The sequence below is a fragment of the Vidua chalybeata genome, chromosome 22 (assembly GCF_026979565.1).
Source record: "Vidua chalybeata isolate OUT-0048 chromosome 22, bVidCha1 merged haplotype, whole genome shotgun sequence".
NCBI lineage: Eukaryota > Metazoa > Chordata > Aves > Passeriformes > Viduidae > Vidua > Vidua chalybeata.
The window spans coordinates 941,008-968,906 of record NC_071551.1 but is presented as its reverse complement, the minus strand read 5'-3'; the positions used below and the strand labels follow the sequence as shown (position 1 = coordinate 968,906).

The 27,899-nt window shown below is 55.1% G+C and overlaps 3 protein-coding genes across 10 annotated transcripts in view; all 3 read right to left on the bottom strand.

Moving 5' to 3' along the window:
* Positions 1–477: 477 nt before the first annotated feature.
* LOC128798800 (chymotrypsin-C-like) lies at positions 478–2,243 on the bottom strand. 2 transcript variants are annotated; one of them, XM_053962645.1, is made up of 8 exons: positions 2,020–2,243; positions 1,812–1,903; positions 1,637–1,734; positions 1,431–1,556; positions 1,178–1,314; positions 949–1,094; positions 638–790; positions 478–550 (listed from the first exon to the last, which is right to left on the bottom strand). In XM_053962645.1, the coding sequence occupies exons 1-8, from the start codon at positions 2,057–2,059 to the stop codon at positions 533–535; spliced, it is 810 nt and encodes a 269-aa protein (XP_053818620.1). In that variant the 5' UTR covers positions 2,060–2,243; the 3' UTR covers positions 478–532. The 2 variants fall into 2 exon arrangements, with proteins under 2 accessions (XP_053818620.1, XP_053818619.1); XM_053962644.1 differs by lacking the exon at positions 478–550 and having other exon boundaries at positions 587–790.
* A 513-nt stretch (positions 2,244–2,756) lies between these two features.
* Positions 2,757–7,421, bottom strand: EFHD2 (EF-hand domain family member D2). The gene is made up of 4 exons (XM_053962646.1): positions 7,225–7,421; positions 4,132–4,279; positions 3,866–4,000; positions 2,757–3,735 (listed from the first exon to the last, which is right to left on the bottom strand). Exons 1-4 carry the CDS (start codon positions 7,419–7,421, stop codon positions 3,601–3,603), a joined length of 615 nt encoding a protein of 204 aa, XP_053818621.1. The 3' UTR covers positions 2,757–3,600.
* A 1,339-nt stretch (positions 7,422–8,760) lies between these two features.
* The window catches only part of FHAD1 (forkhead associated phosphopeptide binding domain 1), a 29,455-nt gene continuing 10,316 nt past the window's right edge, over positions 8,761–27,899 (bottom strand). For 3 of the 7 annotated variants that reach the window (XM_053962637.1, XM_053962642.1, XM_053962643.1), the window contains 26 exons: positions 27,499–27,705; positions 24,609–24,876; positions 23,445–23,536; positions 22,953–23,180; positions 22,442–22,565; positions 21,954–22,084; positions 21,175–21,240; positions 20,675–20,767; positions 20,185–20,292; positions 19,702–19,785; positions 18,833–18,985; positions 18,302–18,497; positions 17,905–17,975; positions 17,463–17,600; positions 16,557–16,664; positions 16,278–16,367; positions 15,889–16,102; positions 15,324–15,405; positions 14,813–14,928; positions 14,009–14,168; positions 13,594–13,681; positions 12,254–12,389; positions 11,248–11,375; positions 10,805–10,900; positions 9,973–10,193; positions 9,052–9,584 (listed from right to left, as the gene is read on the bottom strand). In XM_053962637.1, coding sequence (XP_053818612.1) covers positions 9,215–9,584; positions 9,973–10,193; positions 10,805–10,900; positions 11,248–11,375; positions 12,254–12,389; positions 13,594–13,681; positions 14,009–14,168; positions 14,813–14,928; positions 15,324–15,405; positions 15,889–16,102; positions 16,278–16,367; positions 16,557–16,664; positions 17,463–17,600; positions 17,905–17,975; positions 18,302–18,497; positions 18,833–18,985; positions 19,702–19,785; positions 20,185–20,292; positions 20,675–20,767; positions 21,175–21,240; positions 21,954–22,084; positions 22,442–22,565; positions 22,953–23,180; positions 23,445–23,536; positions 24,609–24,876; positions 27,499–27,705 — 3,768 coding nt within the window. In that variant the 3' untranslated portion in view covers positions 9,052–9,214. Of the gene's footprint in view, positions 9,585–9,664; positions 10,194–10,804; positions 10,901–11,247; positions 11,376–12,253; positions 12,390–13,593; positions 13,682–14,008; positions 14,169–14,812; positions 14,929–15,323; positions 15,406–15,888; positions 16,103–16,277; positions 16,368–16,556; positions 16,665–17,462; positions 17,601–17,904; positions 17,976–18,301; positions 18,498–18,832; positions 18,986–19,701; positions 19,786–20,184; positions 20,293–20,674; positions 20,768–21,174; positions 21,241–21,953; positions 22,085–22,441; positions 22,566–22,952; positions 23,181–23,444; positions 23,537–24,608; positions 24,877–27,498; positions 27,706–27,899 lie in introns of all 7 variants that reach the window. The other 4 variants (XM_053962641.1, XM_053962638.1, XR_008434548.1 and 1 more) reach the window with 4 other exon arrangements.

Here is a 27,899-nt window from a genome sequence, read left to right as displayed (position 1 = left end):
CAAGGGCTCTGTCTCCAAGAGAGATCCTGCAGGCACCCCTGACCCCTCCCAAACCAGTCAGACTCTCAAGCTCCCCAAGGCCAACCCAGTTCCCTCAAGACCCCCATTTGCAAGTCAGCCCTCATCTAGACAGTGCCAGTGAGGTCCCCTATAGCACCCTGGGAGCTACCAAGTGTTCCACATTGTCCCCAAGGGCCAGCTGGATTCCCTGGAGCTCCCCTGAACAACCTGGACAGACCTCAGCCCCATCAAACTAACTGCCAAACCTCAAGTTCCTTGCCTCAGCCACGGCTTGAGGACTGGAAGCATCTTGCAGGATGTGCCCGACAGCCTCCCCAGAGTCCTGCTCAGCCCCACTGCATGATAGGGACACTTTCCCCAGCACACAAGCAGAACCTTGGCATCAGCAAACCCAGGCCGGAATGTGTGTCCCCAGCTCCACCACATCCCTTCCCCCAAAAAACCAGTGAGACCAGCTCAGAATTTTTGCTTTTATCTTGGTCAGCAGTGGTATCTCCACAATGCTGCGTCCTCAGTTCGTGCTCATTTTCTGCCAAAAAGAAACAGGGGGGTCACAGTAAGACCCTCAGTGGGGCAAGAACAGCCCCTGTGTGGAGGCAGAGGAAGGGGCACCCACCTCGTTGATCCAGTCGATGTAGGCGGACACCCGGGTGAAGACTGTCGGCTTCCTCTTCACGTTGCAGCCCTGGCTGGAGCCGAAGCTGACAATGCCCTCCACCTCCCAGCTCCCATCATCGCGCTGGCAGTTCAGGGGGCCCCCAGAATCGCCCTGTGTGGAGAGACACTCTGTACCATGGCTCCTGGGCACCCTGCCAACACTCCCCTCATCCCTCCTGGCCATCCACCAACACGGCTCCATCCCCTCTCCCCCCAGTGCCCACGGTTCCACACCATTTGGGCACCACCACCTGCGGTGCCCACACTCACGTTGCATCCAGAGACGACGCCATCACCGCCGGCGCACACCATGGTCTCGGACACAAGGTCGCCCCACCAGTCCCAACTGGAGCAGGTCTCATAGTCCACCACGGGCAGCAGAGCCTGCTGCAGGATGTCGGCCAGGGGCCCGTTGGCTGCAATGACAGCCAAAGCTCGTACCTCACACCCTGTGCCTGCATCCCCTTCCTGGGGACCCTCCCGGGGACACCCCACTTACTCCTCATGCTTCCCCAGCCGGTGACATAGCATGGGTAGTTGTTGGGCAGGGTCTTGTCAGCAGCCGGCAGGCAGGCAGCACGGATGGTGTCAGTCTCCTGCACCTCCTCTGCCAGCTTGACCAGGGCAATGTCATTGCTGCAAGGAGACAGGAACCATGGTCCCTGGCCATGAGAACAGGGTCCCTGGCCACAGGGAAAAGGGTCCGGGGCCACACCACCCACGACCCACTCCTGATGCACCGCATCCCCTACATGAGGTAGTAGGAGTCCCAGTCCTCATGGACGATTATCTTCTCCACAGCCATGGCCACAGAACCAGGCTCATCAGCCTCTGACACGTCCTGCCTGCCCAGCGCCACACGGTAGGTCATGGAAGAGCTGCCAGGGAGAAAGGGGGATCAGTGCCCACGGATATCTTACCTCCATGGCACAGATGCCCCCAGCAGCCCAACACCCACCTGATGCAGTGGGCAGCTGTCAGCACCCACTGCGGGGCAATGAGGGTCCCGCCACAAAAGTGGCTCCAGGATCCAGAGTGGCGGTACTGCAGCGAGATCTGCGAGGGCAGAGGCGCAGGGTCAGAGCAGGAATGTCCCCATCCCTGTCCCCATGCCTGTCCCTGTGCCCCCTCACCTGCCATGGCCAGCTGTGGGCTACAGCGTCTTCACCGCCCACCACGCGGGAGTGCAGCTGTGGTGGCACGGCCGGCTGACCGCATCCATAGGCTGTGTGACACCCGGCAAAGGGACATCAGAGGCTGCCTGTGCCCGTGCCCAGGGCCAGGGCAGGCCCCACGGTCATGTCCTCCCTGCCCTGACCCTTCTCCATCCCCTGCGCCTACCGTAGCCCAGCAGCACGACGAGACAGACGGCTCCCAGCATGGTTGTGTGGAGGAAAGGTGCCGCGGTGGGGCTGCTCACCCTCTTATAGTGTCTGGACTGCTGGGGACCTTGGAGTGTCCCTGCCTGTGACTGACACGTGGGGACTGTCCCACGCTGTGGGCACAGGGGTTCCTCAGCCCCATTGCCCTCTCTTATCGCACTCACCGTCCCGCCTGGGAATGGCCACATCTGCCCATCATGTGCTGGCACCATGCTGGACATGATGGGGACAGCTGGCCCTGCTCTGGGAATGGGCAGGGTCCCTTTTGGGCACAGCTGTTGGGCAGCCCCCCACCCTTGGTGCTGTCAGTGCCGTGCTGGGCAGCCCTGCTGCCCCCCTGTGCTGAGCACCGATTCCCCCAGGACACTGCCCAACTCATGCCAGCACCTCCCAGGTACAAGGCCCCCTTATCTCACTCTTGATACGGTCGAGACCCGCCAAGACCGCACAAGCGCCGCAGGGTGGGACTGGTGCCGGTATCAGCAGCAGTGCCGATGGCCTTTGGTAGCCCCACGTCCCCACACCTGGGTCAGGCACCTGCTGCTTCCCATACCAATGAGGCACGGCTCATCCCTGTTCAGTGCCCCCGTCTCTGGTGGGAACCGTGGTCACACCGCACTCCCCAGATTCCTTCCCTCCAGCCAAGCCCCTGCCACAGACATGCCCATCCCACAGCTGTACCCCAGCAACCAGCACTTAAGAAATATAATATTTATTTGGGATTAAATTAAAAAAAACATAACACACCCCCTATACCGCCACTCGGGGGACACCATGGGACAGATGTGGGTTTTTACAGCCACCCACAAACACGAGAGCCTCAGTGACCAATGGCAACCACTTGTGGCCACCACGCTCATCCTGCCAGGCTGAATACAACATAAAAAAACATAATACAGCCCCATGAGCCAGCAGCTGCCTTTCTGTACGTCTTTGACCAAAATAAAGAGAGACACACCTCCTGAGGGGCTCCATTTCAGTGGGGTGGGCACGCAGCCCCAGCACCACACACACAAACACACAGAGCCCTTCTACCAGCACCTGGCCCTTGCCATGGCTTTTGTCTCTGGTGGCAGACATAGCAATACCAACAGACGCTGGGCCAGCATGGCCACCAAAACACCCACCATGGCCACCTGCGCAAGCCCCCATTCTGCATACCTCCCAATGCACTCACAACATAAAACAGTCTGGGCACAGGTGTCCCAGGGACAGACATTCTGGACATAGCTCCCCTGGGACTCAGCAGCAGCAACCCCCAGTGCAGCTGCGGGCAGAGAACACGGTGCTGTTCAGGGTTGGGGGCACGCTGGGGAGGTGGGGGGCACGAACAACACCTACAGACACCACAGCAAGAGGGGAGGGGGGGCCGGGGCTGACCGGGCTCTGCCAGTGAGGTGGGCACTGTGCTGAGCCCACGCCGGCATCCTGCCGGCAGCCCAGGTGGCACAAGGCTCGGGCATCGCTCCTGGTGTAGCTGGCATGTGGCACAGGCAGCGCTGCCACTCTGGGCACCGCTGACCAGTCCTGCCTGGCCCTGTCACTGTGTGAAGGTGGACTGCAGCTCCTTGAAGGCTGCCTTCCTCTGCTTCAGCTCCTCTGCCTGCTTCTTCTTCTCCTCCTGCTCTGCCTTGATCTCCTCCTCGAACCTGCTGGCTTCGTTGATGGCTTGTGCCTGCAGATGGAAATGCTCAGCTGTGACCTCCGCCAAGCTCTCCTGCCCACTCCAACCTCCTGCCTATCCGGCACCAAACTGCCCTGGTGCATTGCTATCTTGCCATGGGACCTCCTGAGCTGTGCCTCACCTTAGCCTCAAAGAAGTTCTTGGCACCTTTCACTCCCTCTGTGGAGACGTCGATCTCAGAGAGCCGGGCCAGGGCGTGCAGCCCACTGTCTTCCTGCAGCTCACCCGCTGCTGCCTTCCGGAAAATCAGCAGGAACTGCAAGGGGAGATGGTAGCATTGGCTCCCTGAAGACCTCAAAGCTACTACAGGCACTGCCCACCTTCTCACCAGCCCAAACAATGGCTGGGGACATCTCCTTGCCAATGTGGAGCCTCCTATCCCCTCACCTCTCGAAAACTGAGCTTGCTGTCCAGGTCTTCATCCACCTCTTTGATCATGTTCTTCAGTCCCAGGTGTGTCTGTGGAGCCCCCAGCTTCTCCATCATCAGCTTCAGCTCCATCAGGTCAATGAAGCCGTCTTTCCCTGCGTCATACCTGCAGGATGGCAGCATAATCCTGACACATCACCGGGAAGTGCACAGCCCACACAGCCCCCCACACTGACCCCCCAGCAGCAGACCCCTCTGTGCTCTCACACTGGCTGGGAAGCAAAGAGGGATCAGCAAGGACTTGGGCACTGATGGTCGCCGGCAGCTCTCCAGACCACAGGGAGCTGCCTCTGAACCGCTAACAGCCCCCCGGAGCATTATCCAGGATCGTGCCTGTTTCTGTGAGGCACTTGGCAGGAGAACCTGCCGGGATGCTGCCAAGCCTGCTGCCAGCTCCCTGTGCCAGGAGCCTGAGCACACGCTCCCCTTGGCTGCAGCATGGGATAACAAGCCATGGGGCTAAGCCCACCGGGCACTGCTCCCCAAGTCACAGTGAGCTCTGCTCACTGATGCTACCTACAGACCTGTCAGGAATGCCCCTCCTGCCTGTGGCCATGCCACAGCTCCCCCCAGCTTCCCCAGCCACCCTGCTGTTCTCTCCCCTGCCCACTGCCTGCGCAGCGTGGGCTGTGCCAGCAGTGTGCTGGCGTGGCACAGCAGGATCTCCACGGAGAGCCAGCACAGAGCCACGCTTTGTATAGCTCCACACGTTGTAGGTGGGCAGCTACACACTGCACCCGTTGTGACAAGGCTTTTTTTTTGTATCTTATCACTGCAGCAGCCACGCAGAGCCCCAGCTCCCCATGCTGCAGGTCCGTGACTCATCCGTACCTCCCCTGCTGCTGTCTGCTCTGTCCGTGTCTCCAGCAGCACTTTCCTGATCTGCCAGGGACCCCAAAATGGGCCTAGTCCTGCTCACCTCTGCCTATTGCCATCATCACCCTCAAAGTGGGGCTGTGGGTACAGATCCTACACGATTTTCGCCTCTAGTACACCTCTTGGAGCACAGGATCATAGAATCATGGAATGGTTTGGGTTAGAACAGACTTTAAAGACCATCTCATTCCAACCCCCTGCCGTGGGCAGGGACACTTTCCACTATCCCAAATTGTTCCAAGCCCTGTTCAACTGGGCCTTGGACACTTCCATGGATGGGGCAGACACAGCTTTTCTGGACAACCTATGCCAGGGCCTCACCACTTTCATAGAGATGAACTTCTTCCCAGTATCCAAACTAACCCTGTCCTCTGTCACTTTGGAAGACTTTCCTCCTTGTTCTGTCACACCATGCCCTTGTTCAAAGTCCTTCTCCATCCTGCATCCCACAGAGTTTCTCTGCAAGGGGCGAGTTAGCTGGCCTAACTTTGCCACTTCATCCCACACAAGCCACTTCCCCAGATGCAGGGCACTTTCTTTCTCTCAATCCCCTCCTCTGCTTTTTGGGATACCGGCATTCTGCAAAGGGCACCATCTTCCCAAAACCCTTCCCCGCATCACTTTATCCTCTACAGCCGGATTGCCACATCCCGAGGACAGCAGCAGCAGCGAGGACAGTGTGGCAGGGATCTGCTCCAGAGCATCCTTCCCCTGGGAAACCCCCCAGACTCCCAAACCTCCCCAAGGGCTTACAGCCCCAGCGCTGCTCCTTTCACTGCAGCGAGACGCCGCAGCTGTCAGAGCAAACACGTCTGCTCCGGCCGCCGCTCCTGCCTGCGCGGCGCCGACACCCGCCCTGCCACCTGCGCCCGGAGCACCCCGGCACGGCCACGCATCGCCTCCGGCACCGGGAGCGGCCCCTGTTCCCCCCGCGGACCCCGAGCACGCTGCCCCCGCCGCAGGCTCCCTTCTGCAGCAATGCACGGCTCGCAGCACCCTGCGCGTCTGGCTCGCTGCCATGCGCTGGCAGGGGGTGACAGCCCTCCACGAGGACACGGGGAACAGGGAGGCTCCGTGCACCGCCAGGGATGCTGACAGGGTATGTCTGCACCCTACGCAGCCGCCCAGCCTTGTGTTTCGGGGGTCACCGCCTCCAACCCCCCCAGTTCCTCCGCCTCCCCGCTCGGGTCCGAGCGAGACCACTCAGGACGCCGATGCGGATCCTCCCCCCAGTGCCAGACGGGCTGAGGGCTATTGGAATGTCACAGCCATGCCTTCGCCTGTACTACATCTCCGCGCTTTCCCGGAGTCGCGCTGTCTCCACGCCTCCGGCACAAAGCACCCAGCGCGGGATCCATGGGGATGCTCCGGCCTGTCCCGCTTGCCCCTCGCTACTCCCGCGCATACCAGGGTGACCACGGTTGGAGTCCCCCCGATTTCTGGCTCCCCCTGGAAATTTCCGAGGCTGGAGGCTCGCTGCCAGCGCTCCCCCTTCCCAGGGGCCCGAGCTCGTGCTCCGAGTCACGCTCCGCCACGCGTGGTGGCACGCAGCGCGGGCAGGGATGCTGAGGACACGCCAGCCTGGCCTCTGCGGCCCCGGGAGCTGCAGGGACGTGGGATCCCTCGGTGATGCGGCAGAGGGAACGTGGGGTTCTCCGGTCCCCTCTTTCAGATCCCTTTCTCTGGCCTCAGCACCAGGGTACCCCCTTATGGGGGACAAGGAGGTTCCTTCTGCAAGAATTTAGGGGCGCACAGGAACGCCTCCTGCAAGGAGCTGGGGGAAGGTGTCCCCGGCAGCAATGCTGGGAGGGGTTTTGGGAGGAGAGGGGTGTCCTTGGCATCCCTCCTGAGAGGGGTAGGAGAGGGATCCCTCCTGCCAGGAATTGAGGTGCCTTGGCATCCCTGCTGCACAGAACTGGGGCGGGGGGAGTCTCCGACAAGGAGCCGGGGGACCCCTCCCGCAAGGGGCTGGGGTGCATGGGGGTCCCTCTCACAAGGAATAGAGGGTCCCGCCCGCAAGCACAGGGCAGGAGACGCTGGGGCATCTGCCTTGCCAGAAGCCGGGATACCGGGGATGCAGGAACCGGGATGTCCTGGGTGCCGGATGCCCGGGGTCCCCCGTCCGCCCCGGCGCTGCCATTCGGGGATCCCCCTCTCCCTGTGCCCCACACTCACTGTCGGAAGAGCCGTTCCATGTCGCGGAGCTGCCGCCGGGAAAACTCGCGGAACTCCCCAGCGGGGCTGAAGACGCGGCGGCCACCGCCCCCGGGCGAGCCCTCGCCCGCCGCCCGCCCCGCGGGGCTGCCCGGCGCCGGCCCCGGCCGCGGCCCCCGGCCCCGCCGCCCCTCCGGCTCCTCCGCCGCTGCCGCCATGGTGCGGTGCCCGGATGGCCGCGCCGCTCCGCCCCGCTCCGCCCCGGGGCCGGGCTGCGGCCCCCCGGCTCCCGCGCCCGCCCCGGGGGGCTCCGGCTGCCCGCCCCCGTCAGCACATCGCCGTCCCCGCGGACCGCCCCGCAGGCCCGCCCGGCTCCGGAGGGGCCCCCTTCCCTCCGCCCTCCATCAGCCATCACCGTCCCTTCAAGACCCCCTCCCCTCCACCGGCAACATCGGCAGGGCTCATCCATGCTCCTGCGGGATCAGCCTGGGATGATCCTTAGGGCCCGGCATCACCAGTGGGTGCCATACCCCGGTGGGATCCACCCACACCATCTTTAGGGTCCCTTTCAACCCAAACCAACCCCTGATTCTATGAGTCCATAGGCTCGAAGGAGGGGAGATGGGGAGTCTGGTGCACTCACAACCACCTGTGCTCTTGCCATCTCTGTCCATTCCTGACCCAGAGTTTGCCAAGGGTGGCATGGGGAGGACACACAGAGTCATGGAGCAGCCCATTATCTCCAGATACACCTGCAGAGGATGCCCACGGCAGCACCTTCAACGTACACAAGCATACAAGGTCATGCCTTGCCCCAAAGTAAGCCCAGGCATACAGACAGGGAAGCATCCGGCTTCTCCCAGCACAGGGAGCAGGAAAACCAGGCCACACCAATGCCCAGAGCCCCACTAGGGACTGGCCACTGTGCACACGTGGGTGCTTCCCATACCCAGAGACCACGCAGCCCTGCATCAGCCTGCTGCCCTCTGTGTTGCTTCCAGACCCTTTTTATCCTACTAAAAAATAAAGACCAAGAAAGCCCAGTGGGGCTTTGCTCACATCCAAATCATCTTCAGCTGAAGAGGACTCGGCATGTGGACTGCTCCGAGCGGTGCTGAGGTGGATTGGCTGCAGGGATGATGTGCTGGAGCTGCCTACTGCCTGCAGGGACCTCCTCCCCAAGACACTACCCCTCCCCAAAATCCAGGGTCTGCTCTCACCCTTGCTAAGGACAAAAATCAGTAAGTGAGCCTGTGCCATCACCCCACCCCACTGGCACATTGCTCTCATCTCCACAGCTTGTCCTCATGCTGCTGTAGTACTGGTGTGGCTGACATAGGTCCTCTTCTTCCCCCTTCCCAGGGGGCAGGTCCAGCATTCCTGGGGTGTTCCAGGAACTCCAGAATTCCATACTACATCATGCCTTATGTTCCAGTTTCCCTGTGACACGATGGAGACTAGAGGACATAAGAAATTGCAAGGGATATTTCGAGCCATGATTGCTTGCTGTGCTTGAGGCCACTTCAGCAAGGACAGGACACACCCCCCACAACTGACTTCACACATCACTGGGCTGTATTCACACACACAAATACACACACGTGTACACTGGATATATCTTCACCACCTTTTCCACTGCCATAAATCCCGCCACACTCTAGGGGACATGGACTGTGGGAAAATAAGGTCCTACATTGTACAGTCACACCAGTGTGCCCAGGAGCTACGGGATACAAACTGGAGCTCCTCAAAATGCACTCTCACCTCATGCCACCTCCACCCTCTCAGAGTCCACTTTGATGACTGTTCCTACTGCAGACCACCACCTAGTGAGAGTCCCCATGGTGCTGCTCCTATGAGCTTCCCTTCCCAATTTGACAGCATCTGCCATGCACTCCTTGGCCTTTGGCTTGCCTGAGCAGAGTCTTTGTGGCTCCAGGCTGCAGAACAGAGACAACAGACACAGTGTTGACCACGAGAGCTCAGCAGGACCTGCTCTTCTCCTTCGCCCTCATACATGGTGCAAAGTCATTGCTACAGGTGTCTGCAGCTCCTCCAACTTCAGCAAGGGATGCTGCCGCGATGCTGCGGCTGAGCGCTGGGGGCCCGGAACCTGCAGCCTCTTGTGATGGTCCGACTGACCACTCTGTGGATGGTTCCCACCAGGTGGAGCTGGCTGTGTACAAAGAGCAGGAATTGGGTGTTGCCTTCTCACCTTGTGCCGTTTGGCTGCTTGCCGCAGCCTCTTCTCCTGGTCCAGCTGGAGCTGCATCCTCTCCAGAGCCTCTCGCAGCAGAGCCTTCTCTTCTGCCTCCCTGTGGGCTTCATCTTCCAGGCTGGACATCTCCTCCTGGCACCTTCGCAGGGAAGCTTGGCTCTGCCTGTGCACAACAGAAGGGGAGGATTCCGTCGGTCTTTTGCCCTTATGAACCCCCTGACCCTCAGCTGTGCTCTCCCGCACCTTCCTTGGTCCCGCTGCCCCAGATGCTGCTGTCCCAGGTTCCAGCCACCCAGGACAAAGGAACTTGTCAAGGCTTTCCTGGCTCTGACACTGCTCAACTGTGTGAGGCTGCAGAAGGTACCAGTGCAGAAAAACAGGAGGACCTTTCCCCACTCCTCTTGATGTTTGACTTTCGTACCGTGGCCATAGACACAGACTGGTCCCAGACAGACACGGGACTCAGCAGTGTCACGTCACTACTTGCCCCAGTCTCCCTGTCACTTGGCATCCACGGACCAGGTCTTGTTCAGAACCCTGACTTTCCATACCTGAGCTGCTCCACACTTCCCTCATAATCTTTTAGCACTTCTTCTTTCCTTTCCAGGTGAACCTGGAGGTTCCTGATCTTCTTGTACAACAGCTCCAGAGCCTTCTGTCTCTGCAGTCCCACTTCTGCCCTTTTCTCCTGAGGAAGGTGCTGCAGAGGCTGCATTCCTGACAGCTCCTTCATCTCCACCAGGCTTCCCAGAGCACCGATTACATCAAGGTACTGTGGGAAGAAGAGGGAATGCATTATTTACCAGGTCTGCTGCATTCCATCACGCTGCTCAGCCATCTGCTTTCTGTCTGCTTTCCTGAGGACATGACAGTGTCCCAAGGAAAGTAGGTTTGCATCTCATTCCCAGCTGCACAGCTTACTGGGATTGGATTGCTCCCTTTTCTAAGACAACTGTTTTCCCTGCTGGGTGTTTCCCTGCATTTTTGGAGGGAAGAAACCCCCTTGCACAACCACCAGCTGTGCTACCCGTGGACTCCTTCCCTGGTAGCTCCCTCCATTGCTCCCCAGCCTCTCTGATTCACCATGACATGTTTTGGGGTCCCAGGATGTCCTGGCAGACACACAATGTGCTCTGGGCCATAAAATCATAGAATAGTTTAGATTGGAAGGGAAATTTAAAGGTCATCAAACCAATCCCCCCTGCCATGGACAGGGATGTCTTTAACTGTGTAGTGAACAGTGTGAACAGTGTAGTTCATCTTCAACATTCCTCCAGCATCCTAATGCAGGATGAAACCTCTGAAATGTTTCCAAAAAACATCTAAACTCACTGGGCATGTACACATACTCTACATGATTTATCACCTCTATCCCTGACGTACCATCTTCTCACCCAAATCTGTTTCCTCAGCCATTTCCAAGCTCACTGTGCTGTTGGTGATCCTGAACGAGCTCCCATTAGGAACATGGTCAGGAGCCTGCACAGACAGGGAAAGATCCATGGAGCTCACTTTGGGCCTGGATTTTGGTCAAGTGGCTTGTGCCTCCCTGTCACCCATGGGAAAACCACCCCAGCACTGCTGTAGTCCCAAGCCTTCCACCCCACTCAGCCCATGGCGTCCCTGGTGCTACTCCAACTGCACCAGGCAATGTCCTGGTCCTGATGGAGCTGCCACCCTCTGCAGGAGCACTGCCTGCCATCCATCAGGCTGCAGCTCCTCCCTTGACTTCTTACGGAGCATCTCTGAAAACCTATTTCTCCCCTTCCCAGGGCGTACTTTCCAAACAAAGTCACAGGCATTATAAACCACACACTGCCCTCTACCTTGCCAGCCTTCAGTTTTCCTCCCAACACAGAAGCAGGTTCCAGCTCAAGACCTCTTGGTTGGACTATTTTCTCTGGTAAGTCTTTCACCCGGACCACCAGTGGCTCTGAATCGCTCTTCACAGCACCTGGAGGCAAACAAGCAGATGCCAAATTGTTCCACTCTCCACACAACTTTGAGGTTGCCCAGCTTTCCCAGCCTCCCTGTGAGGGTGGGTGTGAGACCCCTAAAAGTTCTGTGCCAGGAATGAGAGATGGATGGGACTTTTGGTTTTTAGGTCTTCAGCTTGTTATTTATTTTTATCTTATCAGAAGTTCTGCACGCTGTCTACATCTCAGACTTAGTGTACACAGAGAAGGCACCAAAAGTCACGAGACACACAGATTCAAGGTCTTTTAAAGCTATTTTGCCTATTAACTCTTAGAACGTACTTTAGTTCTACCTTTCTTCTAATAACTAATTATTTGTCTGTCCATGCAACATCTGCATTGCGGCTCTTTCTAACCAATCACTTTGTGCTCCCAACACTGCAGAAAATGGAGTAGATGAAGAACAAGAAGGAGATCAGACAATGCCCAAAATTTTCCGTCTTGTCTTCTACCCACCTCCATACTAAAAACCCCAAACTCTAAGTTTTTCACCCTGTGATAAACTATACTACTATCTATTTCACACACTCATATGTTCCAATTAATCCCAAAGTCTTGGAAGCTTTCTCCATGAACGAAGGTTAAAAACAGTATTCTCCTGGGGATCAGGACTTCTCAGGACAGGCAGAGAAATATTCCCTGTGCCCTGGGTTCCAACAGGTGGTCAGGCCCTGGCACAGGTTGCCCAGAGAAGCTGTGGCTGCTTCATGCCTGGAAGTGCCCAAGGCCAGGATGGACAGGGCTTGGAGCAGCCTGGAACAGTGGCAAGTGTCCCATGGCAGGGGGTGGAACAAGATGGTCCTTAAAGTCTCTTCCAACCCAAACCATTCCATAGTTCTAGGAGAGCCCTGCTCACCTGAGCACTGTCTCTTCTCCAGCATCTTTACTCTCTCCCGGAGCTCGGCCAAACCTGCTTTTTGGCGCTGGATCGTTTCCTCGTGCCTGAGGCCTCGGCATTTTGCACCGAGCTCAGCCAAGTCTGATGGTGGCTCCTGAAAGAAGACAGGTTCTTGCCCTGTCTGCATCTGGCGCAGCACAAGCTCAGTGTAAACACAGCCCTGCTGCAGACACTGGGCACTTGGCAGAAGAACAAAGCCTGGCAAACATCTCTGTGCATTTGTGGGGGTATAAGAGACTTGTCAGAGACCTCTTTCCTGCTCTCCTGTGTCATGGTCAGGATATGAACCCTGCAAATGCTCTGGAGAGCCAGGAGAGGGTTGGTGCACGGCTCTGAACAGCCATGTTGGCGTTTTTCCCTTGTCCTTTGCACCACCAGAGAGCATTTGCCATCTACACACAAACACGGGTGGACTTCAGAGACTGTGTCCCTACACATCTTGGACGTTACTCTCTGCATGTGCACTGCCTCTCCCAGCCCCACCCAGATCCCTGCATTATGACAAAAAATCTGTCATGGGGCTAGGGCCACAGGGCTGATGATGGGTGCAGACCCCCAGCTCGGGTCTGGCTGCTGTCACCCCACATCTCTGCCCAACCCACTCCCGAGTGGCACCCCCAGCACCGGGATCTTCCCCTCCCCATCACAGAATGTGGAGCAGGATGGGCAGTACCTCCCACCCGTTCATCAGCTGGCTGTGAGTCACTGCCGGCCCCCGCAGCCAGCCGGCCTCGCTGGCACGCTGCTGGCTGCCACCATCGCTGTACAGAATGTACAATTCCCACAGTCCCTCCATCTGCTGCTGCCACCACCTGCGAGTTCTTCCCTTTTCCAGCCTCGGGAAAATCAAATGGGGATTTGGCACAGGAGAATGAGGAGCATTTCTTCCTGTCCTGTGCAACAAGGTGCTCCTGCTTCTGCACACACAAGCCTAGACCTGGTTCTGCATTACCTGCACAGCCGGCACACACAGCTTGGAAAGCTGGGAAAAGGAAGGAATGCTTGCATGTCGCTATTCCCTCTAATTGGCAATTAACGCAGCCATTAGCACACACAACACTCGGTGTTTCCAAAGTGCTGTGCAAACATCAGCTCATTAACCAGCAGCAGCCTGGTGGGGGTTGTGGGTTCCCCGGATCACAGGCAGCACAGGCAGCCCTGGCTCGGGCCAGCGTGGGGCAGCTCCAGGCTTGGCTCTCACCGTGGTGCTGAGAAACACCACGTGCCATTGGTGCTCCTGGCAAACCCACACCTCGGTGCTCTCCATGAGGACTCACCCTCTGGGAGGCTCCACTCACCTGCACTGGTGTCCTGGGAGCATCCTCTTCGTTCTCCAGTGTTTGTTGGGAAGCATCCCTCAGCACCTGGCAGTGCGTTTGGGCTTGACTGTGTGGAGAGACAAGATGTTGTGGGACCCCATGATGGATGAAGGTGACCCAAACAGCTTGTGGGGAGCAGCACCCTGGGCACCCACTGATGACTACCTCGGTGTGGGTGGGAACACTCACTTAGATACCAGTGCCTGTGTTACACATCTACTGGCATGAGCTTCACCAAACCCCCATTTCGGTTCCTGTGTCACGGATTCAGAGCTGAGCTCCATCCTGATACTCTCACATGTGCTTTTTGCTCTGGGCAGAACCCTAAACACCATCAGCTACTGGGGACACACAGAGTGGATTCCGTGAAGCCTTGGGTGATGTCAGGGTGTACCTTAATTCTTCAGCTGCTGCTTTCAGGGCCCGATCCTTCTCCTCCACAAGGCTGGACATCTTGGATAGCTTCTTTCTGAGCTGGTTCACTTCCCACTCCCGGTGTTTCAGCTGCCTCTGGCTGTGCTCCAGCTCCACCTTCTGCTCTTCACTCAGCTCCCCTAAGCACAGAACAGCCTCGTGGGATGCTGGCTGACTCATCACCCAGTCCTGGGGGATCTGCAGCTGGTGCACCCTCATGGAAGCAACAATGGGGCTCTTCCCTGCAGAACCCTGCCCTTGACAGCTGCCCTCAGATCCTGGGCCATGCCAACAGGACATCCTGGTTTACTAAATCCCAGTCTCTTTGTGGAGGTACAAGCCAGGGCAATTCCTTGCTGTGGCAATTCTCCTTCAGATTGAAGGAGGACAGGTCACCAGCATTTTCTGACTTGCATTTTTTGATTCGACACATTCCTCATGGGCTCTGTCCTCATGTTCACAGCCCTGCCCATGGAGGAATCCCAGGCAAGGCTTTCCCAGTCCACTGGCTTGGAACATCTTCAGCTCCAAGAAGTTAACCAGTGTGATTTTGAGCTCAGTTTTGTCTACCCACTCTCCCCCTGATTACTGTGCTCTCTCATTGTCACTGTTATTACTTAGCCAAGGATGGGGATAAATTCCCCTTCCCAAAGGGAACAGACTGCCTGCTTTGCCCCCAGCAGGACAAAGCATTGCCTGAGAATGGTGATACCAATTTCCTGTGATCTGTGTGTGCTTGGAGGAGGATGGGGATGATGGCAGGCACACAGTGCACATCACCCACCTCTCATGTCTGACATCCTGGTTCTGGTTTCTGACAGCTCCCTGCTGAGCCTGCTGATGACTGCCTTCTTTTCCAGGAGTGTGCCCTGCACCACTGCCAGCTCCTCCTGCAGTTTTCTGGGAAAGATCAGTACAGATCTCACAGCCACTAGGAAACTTCATTGCAGAGAGTCCATGCATGCCTTCCTGTGCTGCATTCCTGGTTAATATTTTATTATTTAACTCTGTTTTTACGTGCCTTTTGGTCCCCTGAAGTCACCCTGGGGTGTGGGGTTGGCCACACCAGTTGCTCTTACCTGGAGCCATGCAGAGGGGATGGCAGATTGTCGTGTGCTATTTGGCATCACTTTGATGCTCTGTGCCCTTAGGACCACTTCAGCCTAGCAAAAGGACTCAGACTATCTCAGACTAAAAAGATCTTGGGACAAGTGGCATTGGACTTCCTTAGGCTCTCCCAAGTGGTCCCTGTCCTTCCCCAGCTTCTCTGATCACCATCAGCAAGTGCTGCTCACCTCAGACAAACGTGAGACTCCATGGCAGGACAAATCTTCAGCCAAGCTCCTGATGCTGAGCTGTGGGCATCACACTGAAATCCTACAGGACACAAGAAAAAAACGCCAATTACTTCTTTGTAACACTTACATACTTGTTGCTTCTGCTACACAAAAAAAATTCCTTCATGTGGCAGCTCTGAGGGCTGAGGAATGTCTCTTTGGGAAACCCATGCCCCTGAGAGCCCAGTTCCAAGGCCAATCAGACAATTCTTGACATCCAGCCTTGCTTGGGATTGCTTCTGTCTTGGAGCAGTCCAAAGCATGCCACTCTTGTTATTTTAGAGGGCAAAGAGACCTTCTCCAGTGACAAAGCCCTGACAAAACCACCACACAATGAAAAAATGTTCTCCAAAACCACCAAACAACGAAATTGCTTCTGCAGGGCCTCTCAGAGCTTGTCCTGCAGGTGGAATAACCTTCATTCAACACCTTCCCAATGTTTTCTATAGCAGCAAATTCACTGCTCCATCTCCACACACATTTCATGTTAACCCAGCCGGTTCCTGGTACAACCCTTACCTACCTTCCATTTTTTCCACGAGTGCTGCCTTTTCCTCCTCCAGCACCTTCTGCTGCTGAGTGGCCTCTAGCAGCCTGTCCTCTAAAGCCAAGATGGTCAGGGAATGCTGCTTGCTTTGCTCCCTATATCCTGCTACCTCTTCTTGCAGTTTCTGCCTCTGTAGCTCGTTTTCCTCCTGGACAGTCCTGAGCTGTTGGTTCTGCTGCTGTAACACCGCCTGGGAAACAAGACATGGGAGCATGGTTGGAAGCACTGGGGGTTTCTCTTGGGATCACCATCAGCATCATCTCTCCTGGATGGTGGTCACAAGAATGGAGGGAAGGGAAGGATTGCAGGGATGGGGGAAGCCTTCTTCTCCAGCACTGAATCCTCCACCTGCACAGTGCAAGCACCTCTTGTGCAGTGATTTCCTTCAGCTCGTGCAAAGCCTCTCTCAGTTTTCCCTCTGTCAGCTCCTGCTCCTCTGCCTTCTTTGCTGTTGCCTACCAGAGGAAATCAGCAGTAATTAGGTCAGCCAGGAATCCACCTTTCTTTCTGCAGAGCTGCTCTCTGTGTATTTGGGGGGGGGGCAGGGAAATCCCTTCATCCACTGCTTTGAGCCCCTGCTCAACTACACTTTCCCTTTTCTTCATTCCAAGAGTGAGCTGTTCTGCTGCACCTCCCATGCTCACCTCAGCCATGCTCCTTAGGTGGCTTTCCAACTCTTGGATCTTCTTCTCTTTTTCCTCCACAGACTTCTTGCATTTGTCCCTCTCCTCAGTGACAGCGCTTTCCAGAATCTGTGGATCAACAGACCAGATTCACTTCAGGAAAAAAAGACCTCAGCTCCAAGGAGGAAAGCAGCAGGGAGGGTCATTGCTCCAGAGCAGGGGCAGGTGATGGGAGAAAAGCTTGGCAGGACATGAGGTAACTCCAGTGAAAGAGAGGATGAGAGCACCTGGGGAAAAGCACAGCTGAGAGACTGGGTAGGAGCTGCTTGGCTGCTCCTTGCCTGAATTCTTAGAAAATGCCAGGAAACCACCATTCCCAAGGTGCCAGACACAAAAGCAGACTGGAAACTGTCCTACAAGGCCACCACGATCACAACACACACGGCAAAACACCCACTCACACCCTGACCGACACTGCTTCCCACACCAGAGCCACTGGTGCGATGGCCTGGGCTTCCCTAGGGCTGAGGGGGGACTGCTGCCCCCCTGCTCCACAGGGATATCCTTCTCCAGCCTAAAAGGAGCCAACGAGACCCCAGCATGGGGAGGGAGGGAGAGAAGGCTTGAGAGGAAGCAATGCAATGTTTCCCTAAGCTCATGGATGATGATGCTCCTTGCTTTCCCCTTTCTCCCAGTGACTGACTGGCAGCTGTGCATCCTGATGTTACCTGCAGGTGCTTCCCAGTTCCACCATGGATACTTTTGGGAGTTTACATCACCTCGATCCATATGGGAGGATATCCAGTCCCTTGGCACTGCATCCAGTTTGGAGCTAGAGGTTCATCCTCTCATTATCCAACACTCTTATAGACATCCATTTTTCCTGCATAACATTCCTTTCCTGAAACACCAGCCATGTCACTGTACCTGTTTGCTCTCCTTGTCCTTTTCCAGGATAATGTGCTGGATTTTTATCTGTAAGTCTTGCTCATGTTTTGCTTCCAGCTCCTTTGTGTGCTCCTGCAGCAGCTCTGCCTGCAGCTCCTGGAGCTTCTCTAATTGCTCCTACAGGGAGACATGGAGGTATTAAAGGAAGTGTGACAGCAGCAGGGCAAGAAATAAACCTCCCGTGTACATTCACTCACAAAAAATTCACAAAAGAGATCTCTCCATCCTTGCTGCATTCGGGGTATGGACACACTGACAGTGGCTCTGTCTCCCTTACCTTACATTTCCTGTAGACTCAGGGACCTCAGCTACTGCACATCCCCAATGCAGGTGCCACACTGCCTTGCTTGGGACTGCCATCATATTTACCCATAGAAAGAGTCCAAGACCACCTAGTTTATGTGCATAAATATTTCTGTACCTGCAACATCTGATTCCTCTGTGCTGTCTCCTGACTCTTTTCCAACAAGTTCCCGAGAGCAGCCAACAGCCCTGCAAAAGTCAACGGAGCCTCACTGTGTGGGGCACTCACACACCATATTATGCATATCCAGGAAAATTTCTTAATGAAAAGGATGGTCAGGCATTGGAACAGGCCACCATCCTTGGAAGTGTTCAAAAAAGTGTGAAGCTGTGGCACCTGGGAACAGTGCTGGCTTAATGGTTGTACTTGGTCACCTTGGAGGTATTTTCCAGCCTTAAAATTTCCATGATTCTGTGATTTTCTCCCCAAGGACTGGCTCATGCTGGACTTTCTCCTCTACATCTGGCTTGCCAGGACATCCCACATTCCCATGGATGCCCAGCAGGACACAGACCTTTGCTAGAGGTGTGCAGGTCCATCCCCGCACTGTCCAGGAGCTGCTCTGCACCCTCCAGCCAGGACAGGGGACCACGTGCCATGTCCACCACTGCTGTCCTGATGGCTGAGACAGAGGGGTCCAGGCACAACACCTCCAGCTGCCCCAGCTCCCCTCGCAGGCTGGCACTGCTGCAGGGCCTCCTCAGGCAAGCCTGGAACAAATGGAACCAGTGGGAAACAAGCCAGTCTCCACTGTCAGTGGCCTTCAGGGACTGGCAAATGACACAACATTTCTGAACGTCTCAGGCCAGGTTGGAAGGGGCTTGGAGCAACCTTGTCCAGTGGAAGGTGTCTCTGCCCATGGCAGGGGGTGGAATAGGATGGACTTTATGGAGAATCTGTGACAAACTCCTGGGAACATGAACACTTAGGAATGATGCTTTGTTTCAGGGTTGTACCTTAAGTCTGACCTTTCCTCAGGCCAACAAAACACCCTGTGCCACTATCTCCCAGCTGCCATTTGGTCCTCAGTATTTAAAGGGCTGACCTGGAGCTTCTGCAGGGAGTTCTTGAACACCTCCATGTTTGCAGACACCTCCCTCTCCTTTGCGAGCCTGGAGCTTAATTCCTTCTGCAGACTCTTCTCTCTTTCATGACTTTGTTGGTTCTCATCAGAGATCTGCCTGACCTTCTCTATCACCTGGCAAAAGCGGGTGAAGAAAGAGGAGGATAAGGCTCATACTGTTTTCCAGCTGAGGGGCCAGGGATCGTCTCAGAGAGCAACAACTGAGACTTGCTGCAAACTGGCAGCCACGCCAGACTCCCGGGCTTGTCCCTGCTGCAGACCACAGACTCTCTCCAAGCTTTGGGAGACAAAAAGGACTGTGTCCCCTTCACGTCATGGAGTGTGGCAGCAGCTCTCTGGCCACAGAGAGAAACACAACTTTCCCAGACATCGTTCTGGGAAAGGCTGTGAGAAGATCAGAGAAAAGAATGAGAAACAATTATTATCTTCACTTGCTGCACCTGGTATTGTGAACATGTGGAATGTGTTATGGAGATTTGTTTACCAAAGGGTGGTTTCTTAATTAGCCAATGGTGATGGTGTTTTAATTAAAAGACCAATTCTACCTGTAGCAAACTAGGGTATAAAAAGAACAATGGGTTGCTTAATAGAGATTGTTGATCAGCCTTCTGTGAATTTATGGAGTCTGTGCCAATTATTACCCAGCCAGGGGCCGGTTTGCTGTAACAATGGAGTAGTGCCATTCACCTGGGACAGCCACAGCACAAATCCTCCTCTGGAGAAGCCTGGATGCTGCAGCCCTACTGCACATGGAGCAGGCAGCAGCTGCCGTGAGCCACTCGGGACTTTGCAGGCTCTGAACACCTCTGTGAGCTGGTGTCTAAACTCACCTGCTGCTCTGTTACAGCTTTCCCTGTGCTGCCAGCTGCTGATGGACAACAGACTTGCATCACTCGGGTCTTGAAGGACTCCAGCTGCAGCAGGGATCAACACATGGAAACAAACACCATCAATCATTGGCAGCTGCTCTGCTGATTGCTGATGGTCCATATCTAGCATGATGTTATCTGCAAAGGGCTGTCCCTGCCCAGAGCAACATTACCCTGGCACTGAGGAAGGTTGGTGTGGCTCCCAGACACCACAACTAAGATTAGAGATTCCTTTTCTATATGCTATTAAACTGCTATGTTGTCCGTGCTGCCCACACAAATTCTGTGGATAAGCCTTTTATGCTTCACCCAATGACAAGGTAAGTCCTGTGCCAGGGTTTGGTGCTCAGGACTTTGGGTTTCTGTTTCCACAGTACATCTTCCCCGCGGGAAGCTGCATCCCTATGCTGCCCATGGCCCTACTGGTGATGTTCCCATCCCTACCTGCTCCCCAGCTTGCTGCACGTCAGATTGCAGCAGGCGTTCCCTGCGCCCCATCTCCTGCAGCTGCTCTGCCTGCTGGGACCAGGCTGCCTTCAGCTCTTCCTCTGCCTGCAACGACAGGTTTGTCATTTCAGAGTGACATCCAAAACCACGCCATGGGCATTTCAACCACTGTTCCTGTCAGACAAGTCCAAATGTGCCTGTGGAGTACCACGAGACAGACAGCAATCCTGTGGCAGCATTGACCCTTCATGGCACTTTTTGTCTGGGTTTTGTCCCTGGGATATTGTCCATCCTTGACTTCCTCATCCAACACCCACACAGGGCACTCTGCCATCTATTTTTCTCCTCCATCAGGGTCCATGGCAGAGCTCAGGATGGTGGGATGCCCTGCCCACCCAGCCTGTGCTCCCAGGGATTGCTGGTCTCTGTCCCACCCCTCTGGGTTGACGGGACCTGCCCTCTGTGTGTCCCCTGCAGCCAACAGTACCTTGGCTTTCTCAGCCAGTTGCTTTTGGACACTCTCATGCCTCCGGATCTCTCCCTGCAGCTGCTCCAGGTCCTGCTCCAGCTCCTCGATGCGCTGCAAGAGCCCGGGGAGGGTGGGGGTTTCACCAGGGCAGCTGGGCATTGCCCCTCTGGATGACCTCCACTGATCAGCAAGATTTTCTTCCCATCTAACTCACTTTGTTTACCCTGGAATTCTCTTCTAAACTGCATTTACTGTGGTTATATGAGGTTACAAGTGGAATTCAATCTGATTTCTGATCACATCCCCCCCCCAGGACCCCTCTCCCCTGCCCTCCCCTTCACACTGTAAACCAGCATTGCAGATCCAACAGAATTTACACTTCCCCAGGTCTTATGCCCATTATGTGCCTTTGAGGAGAGGAGCTGAGTTCCAAACAACTCTCTTAATTATCAAGTTAATTATTCCCTCGCTGATGCGTTCCTGCAGCCACTGCTTACCCAAAATGTCTTTTGACTCACATTTCTGCAGGAGATGAGTTCTTGCTCTCCGAGTTCACGCTTTGTTTCTTCTTTAATTCTTGAGCACTAGAAGGAATGGCAAGCAAGGAAAATACCCATCAGGGCAGAGATACCATTGTTCTTGCTGTGAAGGGACACTGGTACAGGCTGCCCAGGGCAGTGGTTGAGTTGCCATCCCTGTAAGGATTTAAAAGACACTTGGGGACATGGTTTAGTGGTGGCCTTGGTGGTGCTGGGGTAATGGCTGGACTCAGTGATCTTACAGGTCATTTCCAACCTCAGCAATTCTAGGATTCCCAGTCAATCCTTGTGATCTCCTGGCACACTGCAACCAACACAGTCTCTGCCCTTATGCTCTGCCAGCTGAGGAGGAGCTGCACATGCAGAGGAACAACTTGCTGCACAAGCCACTTTCTTTAAGGACAAATCCAGGCTGGGCCACAGGGAGTCCCACGGCACAGTGACAGGGTTTCCATGGCTCCTCGGGAGGACTCAGCAGGAGTATTTTGTGCACAGCTCCTGTGCTCACAGGAGTCCAGGGCACACAGTACCTGACACAGAGCAAGGAGGGTGATCCAGCTGGGGAAGGAGACACTGAACTGTGGGCATCATGGCACACGCTGACATGGTCATGGGACCATCACCACTATATCCCAGTGATACAACTGCTACCATCCTCACCAGAGAGAAGCATGACCCTTCTCACCTGCTTTCCCACCTTAATCCCCATGTCAAGCGGGGGGTCATACATTACTGAGCCCCTAATTAGTGCTACCAACCTTGGCTGAAACCACAGCCAGCTGATTGTCCTTCTCTTGATTTTCCTTATTCAGTTTTTCAGTCTCTTGCTGGAGCTGCTGGATTTTCTGCTTCTTTTGCGTGAGTTCTCTTTGCATGTTGCTCACCAGACCTGAGGAAAACAACTTTGGTCAGAGGTCACCCAGCTGTGACATTGAGATGGGATATTGGGAAGAAATTCTTCCCTGTGAGGGTGGGGAGGTTCTGGCACATGGTGCCCAGAGAAGCTGTGGCTGCCCCTTCTCTGTAAGTGTCCAAGGCCAGGTTGGACAGGGATTGGAGCAGCCTGGGATAGTGGAAGGTGTCCCTGCTCATGGCAGGGGGTGGAATCAGGTGGCCTTTAGGGTCCCTTCCCACAAGGCACGAGGAATAATTTGTTGCCTGTACAGTTTGGCCAATGCTTGCTCCTAATCCAGAGCCAGTCCCAAACTGCTTCATGCCCTGACCCAAAGCTCCAGGGATACAAAACCTGCAGTCAAAGCCTGGTCCCTCTTCAACTTCTCACTTTCTCTCCGCAGCCTCCCGATCTCCAGGTCTCTTTCACGGAGGGAATGGCTGAAAACTTGGTTTGAGCCTTTCTGCAGGTCATTGATCTGCAAAACACAGATTTACCTGTGCTCCTCACCAGAACGTTCACTGACTGCTACAGCCCCTTCAGAGAGGGTCATATGGCACTTGTGGTTTGGTTGGACTGCTCTTCAGCATCTTCAAATACCATCCTGAATGTGCTCTGGCTGTTCCTGCTGAAATCCTAATGCCAGAGGCGGAAGTTTGGAAGTTTGGAAGTTTGGAAGTTTGGAAGTTTGGAAGGAAGGAAGGAAGGAAGGAAGGAAGGAAGGAAGGAAACCTCCCTCCCTCCCTCATTTCCCTCGATTTCAGACACACAAACCACTCCTGCCCAAACCTGGCAGTTACCCCACAAACACACCTGTACCTGAGAGGTGTTTTCTCTGCTTGGTGCCTATGGAAGCCTCCAGTACCTGTTCCCTCAGGGCTTTGATCTCCTCTGTTTGGGCTCCCAGCTCTCGGTTGAAGGTGAGCAGCTTCTGGGTCAGCTCAGCCTCGTTCCTCACTGCTGCCTGGGCCAGTTTCTTTGCCATGGCTGCGATCTCTTCCTGTAGGTCTCTTATCAGCACATCCTTCCCCTTTGACTCTGTTTCCAAACCAAAAAGGTGACCCATTTCCTTCTCCAGGAGCTTCTCACCCTGCTGGCAGGTCCAGGTTCCTCTGGTCAGTCTGCAGCCACAGAAACTCCAGACCCCCTGCCCAGGGCTACCAACTCATGGCCATCAGCAAGAGACCGTGGCTGTCCCCGGCCTCCCACATCCTCCAGCCACCCACTGTCCCCATGCCCTGCTTTGGTGGCAGCCCCCACACCCTGCTGGGACTCCTGCTGGGACACAGACGTTTGGCAGGATTCACCTGCTCCTCCAAGGACCAGGACAGGGTTCTCCCTCCCTCCTCAGCATTACCTTCTCCTGCAGGAGGAGATCCACCTCATGAGGCCCCAGGGAAGGGGCTCTCCCCACACTGCTTGCACCATCACCTGAGAAGCTGGCTGAGACTGGAAGGAAGCAAATTATCAGCATGACAAGTGGCTGCAGGCAGCAGAAATGCTCCCTGCAGCACCCTTTTCCCTCGTCCCAAAACTACTCCAAGGCAGTGGCCACTACTGAGGGCATGAGCTCACTTTACAACCAGCAAAGAAACCAAACAAAAAGACACTTAGAGTGCAAACAGTTTGCACAGAGGAGTGAGTTAATTCACCTCTGGGAACCAAAACAGTACAGAAGAGAGAGTTAATTCATCTCTGAGAACCAAAATAGCCTAAAAGCAGCAGAGACGCAGCAGAGAGAGGCTGCCCTTATTTTCCAGCACTGGCCAGCCCCTCAGAAAGCTGTGCTTTTTGTCTTCTTACATGGGAATAGCTCTGCTTGCTGCCATTAGGGCACTGGGGATCCTTTGGGCAGTTCCCAAAAAGAGGAGTTTGTGCTACCCTGGGGGGTGTGTGTCCCTTCTTTCAGCCTCGTTGCCGTTTTCCAGTTCAGCACTGGGACTGCACGGTGCTGCCTCCACTCTGCACTTTGGCACCTCACTGCTGACTTTGTGTTGCTCATGGCAGCTCAAAAATCCCAAGCCCACGTCAGGAAAAGCGCAGCACTGTGCACCAGGCCACAACATCCATGGCAAATGTCTCATTCTCCAGCCCAAACCCTCACCTCTGCCCGGCTCTATCACATACTTTATTTCCAGAGGGGCGTTGGATACAGATCTATTTTAAAGTGCCTTCACTCGAGGCAGCCACTTCAAAGGAGGAAAAAACACCACTTCAAACAGGAGTCAGGAACAGGCACAGGAGTCAGTGGTGCAGATCAAGTCATGGCCTTTCTGGGTCCCACACCAGGAAAAACAAGAGGAAATGTCCCTCTGCAAGGGCAACAGCATTCCCCTTGGGATGTCACAGCTCATTTCTTCCCTGACCCAAATAACACCCAGGAGCACACATGGATTTTGATCAGCTCCAGGGAACAAAGACTCACACCCAGTTGCTCAATGCTTGTCACTTTTCTGCTCCAATCAAGTGGCTCTGTGAGGACACCAGGACACAAATGGCTGGTCTTGGCATCATGGAGTACCTGGCCTCAGCACAGGGGTCCTGCTGGACGTGTGCAGAGAGGTGGCACTGGCTGTGCTTCTATCCCGGGCACTCGCAGGTCGCCTTGGCAGCACCAGATGGGGCACGTGGCCGGGGGCTCTGGGGGCCCCACTGCCCAGGGAGCCAGGGGGAAGCTGCCCCTGCAGCGAGGGCAGGCACAGAGGAGATGCAGGAGTCCAGAGTTTGGGTTCTGCAACCACCTGGAGCTGCCCACTCCACCCCACGCGGCGCTTGGGGGGACAGGACATCTACGGTGGGAAAACACCAAGTTACCTGCAAGATTTTAGGAAATATTTTAGCCCTCGATTCACGTGCCCCGTGCTGTGGAAAACCCAGGCACAGATCTCAGCAGAAGCACACTTTTAGTTTTTTCCCATTTCCATTGTGCAAGGATCAGATTTTAATCAGGCATCCATACCTTTGCTGAGACAGAAGGAAATTATTGGGGTTTTCTGCTTTTTGAGCTTTTCCTTCTCTATCTGACTGCCCTAATTCTGCACATCATTTGCACAATCCAGCAGCACTCCTTTCACAGCTCTCCTGGCTCACACATAGTCCTATCCCATTTGTTTCTCCCATTCTCCCAGACAAACCAAAGCCTCTCATTGTGTTCCCATCAGCTGGGCCTGTCAGACTGGCAATTAGGACACTGTGCTGCTCTCCTGATGAGCAGAGCTTTCCAGGGCAGTGGGGACCAGCCACCAGCAAGGTCTCAGTGACAAGGGCTGCATGAAACATCTGCCAGCAGGGTTGGCCCTGGGTGTGGGTCCTGCAATCCCCAGCTGTTAACAGAGCCCCAGACCCCAGTGCAGGCTCCCTGCACCTCCAGCACCTTCCCTTCTCCCAGGGCACATCCCAGCCCTGCTGCTTTTGCTCATGCTGCTGCCCACTGGCACAAAATCCTGACAGAGTCTCTGTCTGGGCATGGCAGGGTGCGATTCCCAGCTCCTCTGCCCAGCACCTTCCTCTCAGACTCAGAGGAGCGATCCCTCCCCTGCCAGACACTTCACAGCCGAGGTGGTTCCCTCCCTGCAGGCAGCAGGGTCAGGCTTCAAAGCTGCTCCTCCAAAGGAAGATCCCAGAGTGAGGAAAAGGCACCCCATGGACAGGCTCTGTGTCGCTGTGCAGACCCGATCCTGTGCTCACTTGCCCTTGGGAATCCAACTGCTCACTGCTCCAGCACCATCTGGCTTTACCTAGGCAGCATCTTGGATTCTCCAAGAGCCAAAATGATACAAATATTACTGGGGATTATCAGTACCTCTATGTTTTATTCGAAACCCAGCTTCTCTCTTGTTAAGTGGCTTGGGAGGAAACATAAAATGCAAATAGAGGGAAAGGACATTTCCCAGGTCTTTGCTAATGCATCTCTGTCCCGCGCTTTTCCATTTTCCTACCGAACTGCCTGAGTTTCTTCAGCAGAGGGAGCTCCAGCTTTTCATTTCCTCTTCCCCCGTGACAGGAAAGATGTGTGCTAATGTCTTTACAAATAATTTGATGGGTTAAGGTATGGGTGTTACAGTCTTTGAAATGGGTCTTAATGTCTCTACTGACTTTGGGCAGCAGGTTTGTTGCAGAGCCCAGACAGCTCGGCTCCTGAGATAGGCAAGGGTCTGCACAAGCCGAACTTCTGAACTTTGGGGTAAAACTGTAAGTTCAAGCGGGGATATGTGGTAGGTGGTTCGGGAAGGCTGTACCTTCCCAGTACCTCAGCCAGTGGGGAAAGGAAGAGGGCAACACGCAGCTGGGAGTTTAGGATAGAAGGAGGCTGCGCCCTCCGAAACCCCGAGAGAGAGAAAACCCCAGGGGCATGTGCCCCAGTAGACTCTCTCCCTTTACTGGGAGAATAATTCATCTGGGAGATAAATTGGGAGAATTATTTATCTGAATGAAGATGAAGGACTCATCTGACTCCTTTTTGGACATAAACCTCTGGCGTTTGTGGATTTTCCTGACACCCACCTTTGGCACCTTTCCTCAGGATCTCCCAGACGAGCTGGGAGTGAGTTTCTGCTTCTGGAACCTTCCATGGGCAGCAGCACCCACCCACCCACCTTCCCCAGGCACCTTTCCCTGGACATGCCCACCCACCCTTGCCCGGGCATCCTTCCATGGGCCATAGCATCCACCCTTCCTTGGGCACCTGTCCTAGGGTGATGTTATGGTGCTTGTATCCCCAGTCATGTGTTCTGTTTATGCTTGATGTTACTTCTGTGCTTTCAGGACTGGCTCCGAAAAGTGAAGGTTTGTTTTGTCTTGTTATCAGCTGGCTCACCTCCCCATGGTCTGTGTCTAGGAGAGGATAGGGCTTGCTGGCTTGCTTTTGCTTTACTCTCACTCCTGCTTTTTGCTTTTGCCCTTGCTTTTGCTTTTGCATTTTTTTGTTAGTTCAGCTAGGCAGTCCGATTTTTTCCCTGGACTGTTTTTCTTTCCCTTTCCTGAATACCATTCAAACCTGCTCTGGACTGGGACCTGGGAAACACCGAGAGCCTGCATTTTGTGACCCGAGCCTGCATTTTGTGACCTGCAGGAACCAACCCCAGCGCCGGAGACCAAGGACTGGGCAACCACTCCCAGGAGAGACTTTCTGAATTTATCATCTCTTCAGAGCGGTGAAAGAGGTTTTGTCATCTGGTGTTCATTTTTTTTTTTTTTTTTTTTTTTTTAATTTGTGCTGGGGAGTGCTTTGCCTGGTAAATAAATAGCTTTTTTTCCACTTCTCTCCGAGGAAATTCTTCCCGAACCAGGTGGGGGAGGGGCCGTGGGGGTTTGCTTTCTGGGGTTTCCTTCCAGAGGTTTTCTCCCAAATTTGCCCAAAACCAGGACAGCACCTCTCCCGGGGCACCTTTCCCCAGGCATCCCCCCCCTACCTGGGCAGCCCCATCCACCACCAGCTCGAAGGACGCTCCCGCGCTGCCGAAGCTCAGGATGTCCCCCGGTCTCACCCTGACGGCCGCGTTTTGGACCTGGCAGCTGTTGACAAAGGTGCCGTGGGGGGAGTTGAAGTCTTGAAGGATGAAGCTGTTGTTTGAGGTGGAGAATTCCAGGGCTGCATGACGGTCTGCTACTCCTGCAGCCTGGGAGCAGGCAAGGGACAGGAAGGGAATGCTGCTGGGGGTGGCTCCAGGTTCGTCCCTGCATTGCCAAACCCCTTCCCTGGCCATCAATCCTGGCATAAACTGGTACCTCCACACTTTGCACGGAGGACTCCAGCACATCCCCTTCCCTTCCCTTCCCTTCCCTTCCCTTCCCTTCCCTTCCCTTCCCTTCC

Bases quoted from the DNA above. Each gene is read 5' to 3' on its own strand.
- LOC128798800 (XM_053962644.1), bottom strand. From the start codon at position 2,059: ATGCTGGGAGCCGTCTGTCTCGTCGTGCTGCTGGGCTACG. The intron at 1,735-1,811 runs GTGAGGGGGCAC...CTGCCCTCGCAG, and splicing joins CCCACAGCTGGCCATGGCAG to ATCTCGCTGCAGTACCGCCA. The intron at 1,315-1,430 runs GTAGGGGATGCG...GTCTCCTTGCAG, and splicing joins TGGGACTCCTACTACCTCAT to CAATGACATTGCCCTGGTCA.
- EFHD2 (XM_053962646.1), bottom strand. From the start codon at position 7,421: ATGGCGGCAGCGGCGGAGGAGCCGGAGGGGCGGCGGGGCCGGGGGCCG. The intron at 4,280-7,224 runs GTGAGTGTGGGG...GCCATCCTGCAG, and splicing joins ATGGAACGGCTCTTCCGACA to GTATGACGCAGGGAAAGACG. The intron at 4,001-4,131 runs GTGAGGGGATAG...CTCCCCTTGCAG, and splicing joins GCAAGCTCAGTTTTCGAGAG to TTCCTGCTGATTTTCCGGAA.